Source organism: Ochotona curzoniae, unplaced genomic scaffold (genome assembly GCF_017591425.1).
Source record: "Ochotona curzoniae isolate NIBS_2020 unplaced genomic scaffold, NIBS_Ocur_1.0 contig_1, whole genome shotgun sequence".
NCBI classification, from domain to species: domain Eukaryota; kingdom Metazoa; phylum Chordata; class Mammalia; order Lagomorpha; family Ochotonidae; genus Ochotona; species Ochotona curzoniae.
In genome coordinates, this window is record NW_024464918.1 from 2,931,671 (window position 1) to 2,947,625 (window position 15,955).

A 15,955-nucleotide genomic window follows, 5' to 3' on the forward strand; every position below is an offset into this window, starting at 1 on the left:
TTCAGGATCTTTTCCTTATGTTCAATTGAAGAGAGTTTGATCATCATGTGTCTTGGTGAAGATCACTTACGGTCAGGCCTGTTGGAAATTGTGTGCCCTTCCTGGATGTTGTTTCCCAATTCTTTCTCTAGATTAGGGAAATTTTCCCTTATAGTTTCATTGAATACATTTGTAAACCCTGCTTCTCTTTCTGCACCTTCTGCAACTCCCATAACTCTTATATTAGGCCTCTTAATAGTGTCTTTCCATTCTTGAATTTTTTTGGGCCTGATCCAGTTCTGCTTCCAGCTTTTTGGTTGTTTTCCCTTGATGACAGGAAATATCTTCCAATTCTGGGATTCTTTCTTCTGCTTGCTTCATTCTATTTTGGAGACTGTCCACTGTGCTTTTACTTTGCTCCACTGTATTCTTCTTTTCTGATATATCAGCTTTCATTTGATTCATTTCCAGTGTGACATATTCCTTGAATTCCTTGAATGCCTGCAATACGTGCTTCTTATTGTTGATCAGAAGTTTTATAACAAGTGTTTTGAATTGTGTGTCTCCCATTTTCTCATTGTCTTCCTCAAAGAACTCTGAGGTTGGCATAGGGCTTTTGGTCCTTTGCAGGGGAAGAGTCTTCAGTAATATTCATTGTGCCTTTGTCTCTTTTTTTGCCCTGGGTCATTGTACTTCTGGTTATCAGATTCTTGTCCTTGGGGCAGTTTTCTAAGCTCTGTCACCCACAGGTCAATGATTTGATTTTACTTATTGTGGTTGGCACATGGTTCTTTGTTTGCAGTCACTTGTGCCATTCCCTCCAGTGAGTTCCAAGTCTGGGTTCTGATGTTAGACTTCTACCATGGTCTCCGTAGCCTTAGCTCCTGACTCACCAGTCTCCACTTCCTGTGATATCATACCGTGTTGAGGCTGCACCATTGTCTATACAACCTTTCTCCCGTTTCCAGTTGGAGCAGATCCCCGGATTAGGGAGACATCAAGTGTCCTATATAGCTAGTTTGTTGTTGGTGCTGATCTTGCCAGAACCTGTTGGCCGTTAAGTCAGAGGGCCACACTGACCTATTTTGACCCTCTTTGGTACAATACCATAGTTGGTATTATTTTCCTGTTATCCCTGTAGTCTTAAATTCTTTTCCACACCGTAGGAAAAATGGTGCCTGTTGTGCCACTACTAGAGTTCTTGATCTGCTGGCCATCAGGTCTGAGGGCTGCCTGGACCTGTCTTGGGTGGAACCTGTAGGATGTCACATTGTTGCAGTTCACTGAGCCAGAAATGGGTTCACTCCCAGCTCTGTGCATGTGCAGTACTGTCCACAGCCCTTGCCTCCTTAAACAAAATGGTGCCTGATAAGGCTCTAGGGGGCTGACTGGGCTGTGAAATCCACCCTCTGTTTCCACACTGCTTGTCTGGGACCTGCTGTTCTGTCTCTTCTCCTGGTCAAATCAAACAGACCAGCAGGATGGACAGTTCTTTTTCTGGGCTCACCACCTGAGCTCCTGGTAGACGTCCCTTCCCACCTGGTTGCTGGTGTAGCTCTGGCTGCTGGTGGAGTTCAGATTCAGCTGCTTGCTGAATGCTGCTGGTTTATCAGTCACTGCAACACCATACCACACTGTTGTGTCTGCTGCTTTTGTGTGTCTGTCCATCTCCAGGTACCCCTCTTTTCCCTATTCTGCCATCTTGATTCTCCTGAGATCTGAAATGAATTTTAAGAATCCAGAAAATACAAGTCTTTTTTGAGTTTTAAAAATTATATGATAGTGAAAGCAAAATTATGTATCTGTTCTATTTTTCTACATAAAGAAAATTTTTATGACAGGTATAAAGGGGAATGGTTTATAGGACATAATTGGTAGTTTCTGATTCCATATAAAGTGATAAAATATTGATATCAGTAGATTAGAGTATAAGTAACTTTATATATATTGGAGGAATCAGTATGAAGTTATATAAATACATGTTCTGATACTATAGATAAAGAGAAATAACAGAACAAACAGAAAATAAAAGTAAAATAGCATACTTAATATTTAACTTAGCAATAATGATACTAAAATGTATATAATTCAAATATGTCATTGAGGAAACCTATTGTTATGATAGGTTTTTTTTTAAATATATCTTTTTAGTTGAAAGACAGATTTTAGAGAGAACATAAAACAGAAAGGAAGATGTCTTCATCCCATCCACTGGTTCAGTCCCCGATGTCTGCAATAGCCAGAGCTGAGCTGTTCCAAACTGGGATCCTAGAGTTTCCGGGTCTCCCACATAATTATAGGTGCTCTATGCCTTGCACCATGCTCTGCTGCTTTCCCAGACCATGAACAGAGTGTTGGATCGAAAGTAGAACAGCCAGAACAGAAATAGGCACCCATGTGGAATGCCAGTGCTAATAGGTGAGAGGATTAGCTTGGTACACTACTCTGCTTGCTTATGCAATGGATTTTTAAAAAATTACCCCAGTAAATGCTTTCTATGTTAAGCTGAAATATAAATACAAAGTGGGTATGTTAAAAGCAAAAATAATAGGAAGCGTATCACAGAAGTATTAATTTCAAAACTTGAAGTTGAGGCCTTCATTGTGACAGTGCAGGTAATGCTGCACCTGCAACACCAGCATCCCATAGGTGTAGCAGTTTAAATCTTGGCAGTTCCAGCTCTGATCTAGCTCCTTGCTAATGGATTGGAAAGTATTGGAATATGACACAAGTGTTTGGACTGCCACCCACATGCAAGATCTGGATAAAGCTCCTGACTTCAGCTTAATTCAGCTTTGCCCATTGAAAAGTGAACCAGTGCATGGAAGATCTCTCTGTCTCTGTGTCGCTCACTCTGACTTTTAAATGAATAAACAAATGAATCTTAATAAAACAAAAGTTTATTTCAGAGCATAGGAAATGATCACCAACAAAGAGAAATATTACATAATGATAGAAGGATCAGTCTACTAAAATATGTAATAATCCCAAATGTGTATGCACCAAAGTTTTACTATTTATATGAAAATACCTGAAGCCAAATCTGGTAAAACTGAAGGAGAGACAGATCCACAGTTTAACTGGGGACATCAATGCTCCTCTCTCAGAATTGCTAAGACCATTACCAGACCAAAGGTAGCAAGCATATGAAAGAGCTAACACTGTCATCCAGAAAGATGTAATTAGCATTTATAGAATATTCCATCTAATGTCAGGACATATATTCTTTTTCAAATATTTTATAGAATGTGCTCCAAGGTAGATTATATTCAGGGTTATAAAAGACTTGAAACTATGGGGTATATTCTGTGATAAAAAGAAATCAAACTAGAAAATCAGTCAGAGAAAGCAGTAAAGTCTCTGGATGTTTGTGTCAAGGAAAGTTTTAAAAAAGTATATTGAACTGGGCCCGGCAGCATGGCCTAGCGGCTAAAGTGCTCTCCTTGAACGCCCCGGGATCCCATATGGGCATTGGTTCTAATCCCGGCAGCTCCACTTCCCATCCAGCTCCCTGCTTGTGGCCTGGGAAAGCAGTCGAGGATGGCCCAAAACCTTGGGAGCCTGCATACACGTGGGAGACCTGGAAGAGGTTCCTGGTTCCCCGCTTCATATTGGTGCAGTTCCAGCCGTTGCGCTCTCTTGGGGAGTGAATCATCGGATGGAAGGCCTTCGTCTCTGTCTCTCCTCCTCTCTGTATATCTGACCTTGTAATGAAAAATAAATAAATCTTTTAAAAAAAAAAGTATATTGAACTAAATAATGAAATTCCAGCTTATTGAATTTGTAGGCTATAACTGAAGCTCAAAGGAAATTTATAATTTGAAATGCTTATGTTAGGGAAGTAAGAGATCAAGTTTAAACTTAAGGACAGAAAAAGATTATCGAAAACTCAAAGCAAATAATAGCAGGAATCAATGAAATTTAAAACATAAATACAGAGATAATCAGCAAAACCAAAGGGAGATTAGCCTTTTACCAGACCAATAAAATTAAAAATCAGTGAGATGCAAATAATATCAGGAATTAAATTACACTACAGATCTTGCCATATGATAAAGGTAAAATAATTCTAAAATAACTCTCCTCACCTAAATTTGAAAGCTTACATGAAATAATTCAGAAGCATATGCTATCTATCCAGATTTATGCAGTATGTAGTAATCTGAATATTCTTCTAACCATTAATCTAAATTTGTAGTAAAAAAAAAAATTAACATCAATTCTACAATTTCACCCAGAAAAAAATTGAGCAGTACTCCAAACTTAACTTATGATGCTAGATTTATGCTGATACCTAAGTCGAACTGCAAAGAAAGAAATAAACAAAAATCACAAAACAACAACAAGGCTCAGTGTGGTAGCCTAGCAGGTAAAGTCCTCACCTTGCATGCAGCAAAATCCCATATGAGCACTGTTTCATGTCCTAGCTGCCCCAGTTCCCATCTAGCTCCCTGCTAGAGGCTTGGGAAAGCAGTCGAGGGCAGCCCAAAGTCTTGGGACCCTGCACTCATGTGGGAAACCCAGAGGAGGCTCCAGGCTCTTGGGTTTGGATCAGCTCAGCTCTGGCTGTTGCGGCCACTTGAGGAGTGAATCATTGGATGGAAGGTCTTCCTCTTTGTCTCTCCTCCTCTCTAACTTTCAAAAAAAAAAAAAGAGTCAACAATTAACAAATCTTTAAAAAAAAAAACCAAAACCAAAAAATGAACAAAAGCCTCCCTGTAGATCAATATCCCTTGTTGGTGTAGATGCAGAAATCCTTAGGAAAGCATTAACACATCCAATCTACTAATTATGTATAATTATTATAAATTGCAATCAAATGGAGTTTATTGCTGAAATGCAAGGCTGGTTTAATACACAAAAATCAGTTACTATCAGCAGGCTAAAGAAAAATTGCATCATGTATTAGTTGATAAACAAACACCATTTAACAGAATTTAACATCCATTCTCATAAAACCTCAGAAATCTAGGGATGTAATCCTTTTTCTAACTTCATAAAAAGCATCTGCCAAGACAAATGATGTGAGGCTGAACATTTGCCACTGCACTCAGGAAAAAGACAAGGACTTTCCCTCTCACTGTTCGTCCAGCACAGTCCTTACCAGTGTAGTAAGAGAAGACAATGAAATTCCAAAAAAATATGGATTAGAAAGGAAGAAATAAAACTAGCATTATTTCTAGATAACATGGCTATCTCTGTATAATTCTCTAAGAGCACCAACTACCCCAGAACGTCTGGAATTAATAATTAAGTTCAGGAAAGTCAAAGAATTTTTTTAAATGCACTAATCAGTTACATTTTCATATACTGGCAATTAATATGTGGAAATTGCAATTAAAAACATGTAGTGAGGTAGACATTTGATGTGGCTGCTGTATTGCCGTTGAGGATGCCTACATCCCATTTGGAGTTCCTGAGTCAAATCTTGGGCTCCACTTCCAACTCAGCTTTCTGTATGTGTACAGCCTGGGAGCAAAAGTATCCAAGTCCTTGCCACACATGTGAGAACCCAGATTGAGTTTTGGGCTCCTGATTTTGGCTATTTCTGGACATTTGGAGGACAAACAAACGGATGGAAAAATTTCTTTCTGCCTTTCCAGTAAGATTTATTTATTTCTATTGGAAAGTCAGATACACAGAGAAGAAGAGAGACAGAGATCTTCCATCCGATGATTCACTCCCCAAGTGGTCACAATGGCTGGAGCTAAGCCAGTCCCAAAGCCAGGAGCCAGGAGCTTCCTCTGGGTCTCCCATATGGCTGATGGGTCCCAATGCCTTGGCCATCCTTGACTGCCTTCCCAGGTCACAAGCTGGGAGCTGAATGGGAAGTGGAGCTGCTGGGATTAGAACCAGTGCCCATATGGGATTCCAGCAAGTGCAAGGTGAGGACTTTAGCCACCAGGCTATTGTGCCCGGCCCAGAAATACGTATTTTTGAAAATCACCAATGCCATTTACAGTTGCTTTCTTAAAAATGAAATATTTAGGAATAAATCCAACAAGACATGTACAAGATCTATGTGCTAACAATTACAAAAGTTGGTGAAACACAATGAGGATATTTAATTGAAAATTTAAGCAAATGGAAAGACACAGAGTGTCAATGATTTCAAAACCTTAGTATAGTAAAAATGTCAGTTTTTCCAAAATTGATCTAGATTTCTTGCAATTCCTATCAAATACTAGCAAGACTTTTTATAGGCTTAGATAAGCTTTTCTACAGTTTATATAGAAAGATGAAGGGACTAGACTAAATCAATTTTGACAAAGAATCATAAAGTAGGAGAATTACTGTACCAGATTTTAAGACTTACTCTGTAGCTACAGTAATCAAAACAATGTGATAAATATAGCTAATGGAACAGTGCTGTAGATGTAGTGTCCCTCTCTCTCTCTGTGCGTCTGCTGCCTTTCTTCTATTTCTTTCAAATAAATAGAAAATAATTACATTTAAAAATATAAAATCATAAATCTAAATGTAAAATATGCAAAAAGCTTTTAGAACTTAATGTAGGCAATTAAGACCACCCCTGCATCATATCTGAATGGATGTATAAGCTAAGGCTGTGGCAAGATATACTTAATCCAAGGAAAAGTTATGATTGTTCCATGACTTTAACAATTTTTGCTGAACATTTTAAAAACTATATTTTGGTTTACAAATGTGTACAGAGATGAGAAATAGCAGCACTAATTTAGTTAGTACACAGATTTAAAACATTTAACACATTGTGAATTATAATTTTATATTTTTGTGTAAAACTTACCAAGGAATAGTTTGAACAGTGCTAGTTTCTCATTGTAAGATTTATGGATTCATGGGCCTGGTGGCGTGGCCTAGCGGCTAAAGTCCTCACCTTGAACGCGCGCCGGGATCCCATATGGGTGCCGGTTCTGGCAGCTCCACTTCCCATCCAGCTCCGTGCTTGTGGCCTGGGAAAGCAGTTGAGGATGGCCCAAAGCTTTGGGACCCTGCACCCACGTGGAACATCTGGAGGAAGAGGCTCCTGGATCCTGGCTTTAGATCGGCATAGCATTGGCCATTGCGCTCTCTTGGGAAGTGAATCATCAGATGGAAGATCTTCGTCTCTGTCTTTCCTCCTCTCAGTATATCTGACTTTCCAACAAATAAATAAATCTTTTAAGAAAAAAGAGAGAATGTATTTATTAATTGAAAGACACAATAACCCAGAGAGAGATCTTCTGTTAACGCTCTAAAATGGCTATAACAGATGGGTTTGGGCCAGGCTAAAACCAGAAACCCAGAATCCCATATTGATTTTGCACTGAAGTGTCAGCAACCCGAATACTTGCACCATCTTTCACTCTCTTCCCAAGCAATTAGCTAGGGAGATGTATCAGAAATGGAGCAGCTGGTAGTTGTCAAATGGAAGCACTCCCTGTATTTATCTCTATTTTTCAAATAAATAGGTAATTAAAGACTTAGAAAGGAAATTTGGCAATAGGGCTGCTGCAGTGGCACTAGAGGCTAATCCTCTGCCTGCAACACCAGCATCCCATTCGAGTGCCAGTTTGTGTCTTGGCTGCTCCACTTCCAATCCAAATCCCTGCATATGGCCTGTATGGCTTGTGAAAGCAGCATAGCATGGCCTAAGTCTTTGGGCCCTGGACCCACGAGGAAGACAGGAAAGATGCTCCTGACTTCTGGTTAGCTCAGCTGTAGCCTTTGCAGGCATTTGGGAAGTAAACTAGCTGATGGTTCTCCCTGCCTCCCTGTTTCTCTTTGTAAATCTTTCTTTAAAATAAAATAAAAAATGAATCTTTTAAAAAATTGGCAATAAAAATCAATTTATTTAGAAAGTGGACAAAGTGCACATATACTCACCCAAGAAGATACATGGGTAATATGAAAAGATGGTTAGTATCATTAGCCACTATAACAATGCTTATTAAATCAACAATGCTATATCACTATCTGTATCAATGCCTAAAATTTTAAAATGGTGACAATATTAAATACAGGCAAGGATATATAGAGAGAAAAAAACTGAATCATTCATACATTGTTGACGTGAATATAAAATGGTACAGCCACTCTGGGAAATAGTTCAAAAGTTTATTACAAAATAAAACATGCTTGTCATATAATTGAGGCAATGCACTCTTGGGCATTTATCCCAGGGTAGTAAGAACTTATGGGTAAATATGGGTGCAACTGTTAGTAGTAATTTTATTTTAATTTATTTAATTTATTTTAATTTTTTATTTTAATTTTATGTTATTCGTAATGGCCAAAACTGAGAGACAGCTCATATGTTCTTCGACAGTGGTAAAATATACTTTGTATATCTGTATCATAGACTACTACTATGCCAGGAAATGAGATGAATTGCTGATATTTATGGTTATGTAAATAAATCTCAAAGCATCATGTTTTTTGCAGAATTCAAATCTTCAAAGGTTATATATTTGTGATTCTGTTTGTATTATTCTCCATGTGTCAGAATTGTAGGCAAGGAAAACAAATTAGTAGTTGCCATTGCATAGGTATGGGAGGGGATAGAATTGGAAGATGAGTGTTTGCAGTTGGTGGAATATTTCGTTATTTTTTTTAAAGATTTATTTGTTTTTATTGGAAAGGCAGATTTTGCAGAGAGAAGGAGAGACAGATTTTTCCATCTGCTGGTTCACTCCCCAAATAGCTGCAACAACTGGGGCCGGACCAGGCTGAAGCCAGAAACCAGGAGCTTCTTCCATGTCAGCCACATGGTGCAGCGTCCCAAGGCTTTGGGCCATCTTGCTGCTTTCCCAGGCCACAAGCAGGGAGCTGGAAGGGAAGTAGAGCAGCCAGGACATGAACTGGTGTCCATAAGGAACCTGGTACATACATGGCAAGAATTTAGTCTCTAAACTATATCACCAGGTCTAGTTGGTGGAACATTTCTACTCTTGATCATCCTGGTAGCTACCCAAGTGTGTATCCTGGAAAAAATTATATTTCTACATACATACAAATAAATACATGTAAGAGATGATGGAATCTGAATAAAAGTTTACAATCAGTTAATGTATTGTGTCTATATTCTTCTCTTAGTTTTGATATTATCTTATGTTTGTGAGGTGTTGCTATTAAAGAAAGCCAAATGAAGCGTGTATTGTACTTGGTACTACTCTTTTGTAATTTTAAATAAGTGTGTAGCTCTTTCAAAATCAGAAACATTCTGAAGGCTTTCTTGAGGGACAGACACATATGATGTTGTGAGGTAGAAGTTACTATTTTCTGATGTGCCCCCTTGCCTGCCATCCCTTCACTCTAGAAAGGGTTCAGCCCTCCAGGCCTCCTTCCAGATCCTCTAGTTGGGTGCTGAGGAAGGAGTTGCCGCGGGAGCCTGGAGAATCAGAATGTGGCTCCCTGCAGATGTGATTGCTTTGCCAGGAGATTGGTCTTTTCAGAGAGGCTGATTCATTGCTGTGGTTGGTGTTTCTATGGAGTGCTTGTAACTGGGGAGAGAAAATCCACAGGTAATGGATGAGCAATTTGGAGCTGACAGCTGCTCATCATCCTGCTTTTTATAAATATCTGTGCCTTTTAATTTTTCTTGGAAGATAGATGCATCAACCACAGTGACCTTCAAACTCATTCCATAAACGCTATCCACTAAAATTGGGACAAAAACAGGGAAGACCACATGTATAAAATATCCAATTAAAGTCTTTTATTCTCTTCCAATATAACTTTATCTAAAAAAATCTTTATATATGTGTGGGGTGGGCAGGGAATGAGAGAAAATTGTTTGAGATTTGAGTATAGTACATACAGTAATTTAGCCATTTCAAATCGTTGAACAAATTGTACACCTGTGGTTGGATTGACAGTAATGACAGTGATTTAATTTGCATCAGCAAATTACTCCTGTTCTGACAGCTTCTACTCAGAATTTCTGATGTCTGGATTTCCCTAAAATGTTGCTGCAGTGGGCAGGGCAAAGCCAAGACAGTCTATAATTGTGGAAGGTAGAGAACCAGGGTGTGGAGTATTTTACCTGTGAGTTCATCCATCACATATGAAGCTAGAGGTTGAAAGTGAGCTTGCTTGATTTTCTCCAACCTACAAAACTTTCTGTTCTTGTTAAATGGTTGAAGATGGGCTTGAATAAGTGAACCTTTTATGTCCTTGTGATTTTGGAGCAGAGGCCAGTCCTAGGTAAGCCCTGAGGATTTTCTTCTCTGGGCTACTTAGAAAATAATCGGATTTTTTATAATGGAGATAAGAATCTATTTTGAATCTTAGAGCAGCAGTTTTTTGAGGATGGGCACCTTTAGTAGACTGAGCCATCATGGGTGAGTGACTCGAGCTGTTTGGATTAATCTTCTGTTTGTTGCTCTCCTCAGGCAAGGCAGGCTGAGGTGAAGAGGCTGTTCCGCCCCATTGAGGAGCTGAAGAAGGAGTTCAGTGAGTTGAATGTTGTCATTGAGACTGATATGCAGATCATGGTACGACTGATCAACAAGTTCAATAGTTCCAGCTCCAGCCTGGAAGAGAAGATCGCTGCACTCTTTGATCTCGAGTATTATGTCCATCAGGTACTGTATTTCATTGTCCTTGAGTCTAACTTTTAACAACTCCAAAAATAAATGCCTATGCTAAATCTTAAGAAAATGACATCGGCATGTTTTACTTCTCTCCCAGAGCATAGAGAATTTTTTTTTAAGATTTATTTTTATTATTTTTTTATTGGAAAGGCAGATATACAGAGAGGAGAGACAGAGAGGAAGATCTTCCGTCCGATGACTCACTTCCCAAGTGAGTGCAACGGCCGATACCATGCTGGTCCGAAGCCAGGAGCCTCTTCAGGGTCTCCCACCTGGGTGCAGGGTCCCAAAGCTTTGGGCCGTCCTTGACTGCTTTCCCGGGCCACAGGCAGGGAGCTGGAAGGGAAGCGGGGCTGCCGGGATAAAACCGGCTCCCATATGGGATCCCGGGCGTGCAAGGCGAGGACCTTAACCACTGTGCCACCGCGCCGGGCCCAAGCATAGAGAATTTTAAATGTAGGTCCACATAGTAAGTCATAGTAAGATAAACACCGAGAACCTTGAGCCAACCCCCTTTTTGCCTGGAGTGCTACCTCTTCAGTCTTGTTTCAACATTAAAGGTACAGCAGAAGTAAAATAGACACAGACCCTGCCCGTAGAGCTACCAGTCTGAAAGATGAAGCCATTAAATAAACTAAGAAGTCATGAGATATTTAAGGTTTTGTTAAGATATTCAGAATGATATAGGAGTATATAACAGGAATTTAGAGCCTAGTCAGAGACAGTAAGGGGGTTTCTCAAATGTGCTATTCAACCTGGGCATTAAAGCACAATTAGGGGCTATATAAATAAAGAGGGGAACCAAAAGAGGGGATGGCGAGCAATGGCTTAGTAGCCAATTCTGGTCCAGTGCCTGTTTTTCTAAAGTTTTATTGGGACACAGCCACTCCTACTCATTTATGTGTAGTTTGTGCTGTTTTTATGCTACGGTAGCTGAGTTGCGTATTTGTGACAAAGAACTTATGGCCCAAGAAGTAAAAAAAAACAAGCAAAAATGTTACTACGAGGTAGGTACTTTAGAACAGGTTTGTCAATCCCTGGATTAGAACATCCACACTGAGTAAAAATCATGCGGGCAGAGAAGAGCTTGGTGAGGTTGAGGTCCTGGGAAAGATTGGAATAACTAAAACACAGCAGCTGGGGGAGGGACATTATAGATGGTATGGGAAGTTGTAGGGGTTTCAGAGATAGCCTTGGGAATACCATGGTGTATGTGATTTTAGCTTTGATCGTAAGAATTGTCAACAAATTAAAGCAGGGAAACAGCCAATTAGATAGTTATAAATAAATAGTGTTTACTGAGTGGTATGTACTTGGCACTGCTCTTGCTTAATATTCACTTACTTCTTATACTGCTACTGTGAGTAGTAACCATTATTACTCTCATTTTTGTTTTTTGAAGACTTTTCTATTTATTTGAAATGTATAGGAAAAGAGAGAGAGAGAAAGAGAAACCATAGGATCTTCCATTAACTGATTTACTCCCCAAATCACACAACATCCAGGTCAAGGCCAGGCTGGAGCCAGGAACCAGAAACTCATTCTGGATCTTCTACATGTATGACAAGGCCCCACACACTAGACATTATGTACTTCTTTCCTAGACACATTAACAGGAAACTCAATCAGAAGCAGAGTCCAGAACTCCAACCAGTGCCCTGAAATGGGATGTTGTCATCGCAAGTGACAGTGTTTAACTTGCAGTGCCTGAAAGCAAGCTCCTATTTTTATTATTTTTTAAGAATTGTTTTGTTTGTTTATGTGAACGAAAAAAATAACAGAGAGGGAAACAAACATGGAAGAGATCTGATATTTCTTTTTATTATTATTAATATCATTTTATGATACAGTTCCATAGGCTCCAGGTATTTCCCTTATCCCTGCCCCAATTTCCCCCCCCCACACACATAATTCCTCCATATCATTACTATAGTTCTTCATACACAGTCATATGTCTGTCACTGCAGGCATGGACAATGGCAGAGAGTCCAGCATCCTAGTGTCAAGATATAGTAAACAGTTTCATTTAAGTCCATCTTTATCTGGAAGTGGAGATGCATACTACATTGTAACTCACGGCTGGATATGTTAGTCTCCATTTCACAGCTACTGTACATCCACTCAAATGAAAAATCATAATACAAAATTAACTATAGAAAGAAAAATAGAAATTTACAATGCCATGATGTTAAATAATATGGTACTAGATATGACAGCCTCCATTATACAGCTACTATACATCCGCTTAAATGAAAAGCCACAATACAAAATCAACATCAGGATGAAAAAAGAAATTAACAACACCATGAAGTTAAATAATATGCTACTGCATGACTAACATGTAGCTGAAGAAATGAAAATCAAGAACCTTCTTGCAGAAATGATGCTACTGTATGATCTATGAGTTAGTGAAGAATTTCATGAGAAAAAAGTGCTTTGAAGAGATGAAACTAACAGAAAACATCAAAACCCATGTGATAATTTCTGCTGATTTTTGTTGGTGAAATGTGTCTCTTCTAGACAACAAATAGATGGATTTTATTTTTTAATCCAGTCGACTGATTTGTGATGTTTGATTGAGTTTAAGCCACGTACGTTCAGGGTTAATATGTGTATGGGTAGTACTTTGGTTCTGTCATTTTAGCGATGGGTTGTTCATTGGTTTAGTCTTCTGTTGTCATTTTACTGGGATGTGCTTCACATTTGCCTTTGGTTTTGTTTGGTACTATTCCTCTTCTCTGTCAAGAGAACATCTTGAAGTATCATTTGTAGGGCAGGTTTGGTAGAGGCAAATTCTTTTAACTTTTCTTTATTGTGAAAGAATTTTATTTCATTTTCAAGGACAAAGGAAAGCTTTGCTAGGTACATTATCCTCAGCTGATAATTTTTTTCCTTTAGAACCTGAAATATGTCACTCCATTCTCTTCTGGCCTGTAGGGTGTCCTGTGAGAGATCTCCTGTGAGTTTATTTGGCATTCCATTATATGTCACTTGATTTTTTTCACATTCACATTTCAGGATCTTTTCCTTATGTTCAATTGAAGAGAGTTTGATCATCATGTGTCTTGGTGAAGATCACTTATGGTCAGGCCTGTTGGAAATTGTGTGCCCTTCCTGGATGTTGTTTCCCAATTCTTTCTCTAGATTAGGGAAATTTTCCCTTATAATTTCATTGAATACATTTGTAAACCCTGCTTCTCTTTCTGCACCTTCTGCAACTCCCATAACTCTTATATTAGGCCTCTTAATAGTGTCTTTCCATTCTTGAATTTTTTTGGGCCTGATCCAGTTCTGCTTCCAGCTTTTTGGTTGTTTTCCCTTGATGACAGGAAATATCTTCCAATTCTGGGATTCTTTCTTCTGCTTGCTTCATTCTATTTTGGAGACTGTCCACTGTGCTTTTACTTTGCTCCACTGTGTTCTTAATTTCTGATGTATCAGCCTTGATTTTCTTTATTGCTCCTATTGCTTGTGTAAAATATTCCTTAAATTCTTTGAACTCTTGTATGTGCTTCTCATTGTTGATCAGAAGCTTTAAAATGAGCTTTCTGAATTGTGTGTCCCCCGTATTCTCGATGTCTTCTTCAGTAAACTCAGACGTTGGCATAGGGCTTTGCTCCTTTACAAGAGAGTTTTCAGTAATACTCATTGTGCCTTTGTCTCTTCTTTTGCTCTTGGTCATTTACTTCTGGTTAGCTGAGTCTTCTCCTTGGGGCAGGTTTCTAAACATTGTCACCCACATGTCTACAGTTCTATTTTACTTATTGTTGTTGGCACAAGGCTCTTTGCTTGCAGTCACTTGTGCCATTCCCTCCAGCGTGTTCCAGGACTGGGTTCTTATTGTTAGATTTCCACAAAGAACTCCATAGCCCCAGCTCCTGACTCACCACTCTACCTCCTGTGATACCGTGCTGAGGCTGCACCGTTGTCTCTACAACCTTTCTCCCACTTTCGGTTGGAGCAGATCTCCGGATTAGGGAGACATCAAGTGTCCTATATAGCTAGGTTGTTGGTGATGCTGATCTTGCTGGAACCTGTTGGACATTAGGTCTGGGTGCCACACGTACCTATTTTCACCTGTACAGTGCCACAGTCCGTATTATTTTCCTATGGGACCAGTGCATTTCAAGAACTTAGTGAGCTCTCACCCAGCTCAGCACATGCACAGTTCCCTATTGTCCACTGCAGTCCTTAAGCTTTGGCCACACAGTGTACATAATGGCACCTGTCGTACCACTACTAGAGTTCTTGATCTGCTGGCTGTCAAATTTGAGGGCTGCCTGGACCTGTCTTGGGTGGAACCTGTAGAATGCCATGTTGATGCAGTTCCCTGAGTCAGAAATAAGTTCACTCCCAGCTCAGTTTATGCTCAGTCCTTTCCCTTGCTCTTTCCTCCTTAAGCCAAATGGTACCCAATAAGGCTCTAGGGGGCTGACTGGGCTGTGAAATCCACCCTGTTCTCGCACTGCCCATCTGAGATCTGCTGCTCTGTCTCTGCTTGTGGTCAAGTCAAACAGACCAGCAGGATGGACAGTTCTTTGTCTGGGCTCACCACCTGAGCTCCTGGTAGACGTCCCTTCCCACCTGGTTGCTGGTGTAGCTCTGGCTGCTGGTGGAGTTCAGATTCAGCTGCTTGCTGAATGCTGCTGGTTTATCAGTCACTGCAACACCATACCACGCTCTTGTGTCTGCTGCTTTCGTGTGTCTGTCAGTCTCCAGGTACTCCTTTGCTGTTGTTCTTTCCTCTCCTATTTCCTGGAATGTGTCCTCTCTGCTTCATCCTGATGAAATGTTTCTCTGTCCGTTTAAACATGTCCTTACTCTATTCCACCATCTTGATTCTCCCGAGATCTGATATTTCATCTGTTCACTTCCTAAATGTCTGAGATAGTCAAGGCTGGACCAGGCTGTGTTTTCCACATGAGTGGCAAGGATCCAGATACTTGAGCAATTATCCACTGCCTTCTCAGGCAGTTCAGCAGGAAATTGAAATGACAGTGGAGCTCCTGGAACTTAAACTGTCACTCTGATACAGGATGTAGTCAACCTGCTGTGCCATAAAATACCTCCCTGTCACTCTAATTTTTTTTAAAGATTTATTTTTATTATTTTTTATTGGAAAGGCGGATATACAGAGAGGAGAGACAGAGAGGAAGATCTTCCGTCTGATGACTCATTCCCCAAGTGAGCGCAATGGCCGATGCTATGCCAATCCAAAGCCAGGAGACTCTTCCGGGTCTCCCACACGGGTGCAGGTTCCCAAAGCTTTGAGCCGTCCTCGACTGCTTTCCCGGGCCACAGGCAGGGAGCTGGAAGGGAAGCGGGGCTGCCGGGATAGAACCGGCTCCCATATGGGATCCCGGGCGTGCAAGGCGAGGACCTTAACCACTTGCGCCACCACGCCGGGCCCTGTCACTCCA

At 40.1% G+C, this 15,955-nt stretch overlaps 1 protein-coding gene across 1 annotated transcript in view; it reads left to right on the top strand.

Annotated features, from left to right (window-relative positions):
* The window catches only part of SIL1 (SIL1 nucleotide exchange factor), a 221,056-nt gene that overhangs the window by 146,895 nt on the left and 58,206 nt on the right, over positions 1 to 15,955 (top strand). Inside the window, exon 6 of the mRNA XM_040977777.1 lies at positions 10,335 to 10,526. Coding sequence (XP_040833711.1) covers positions 10,335 to 10,526 — 192 coding nt within the window. The remainder of the gene's footprint in view (positions 1 to 10,334; positions 10,527 to 15,955) is intronic.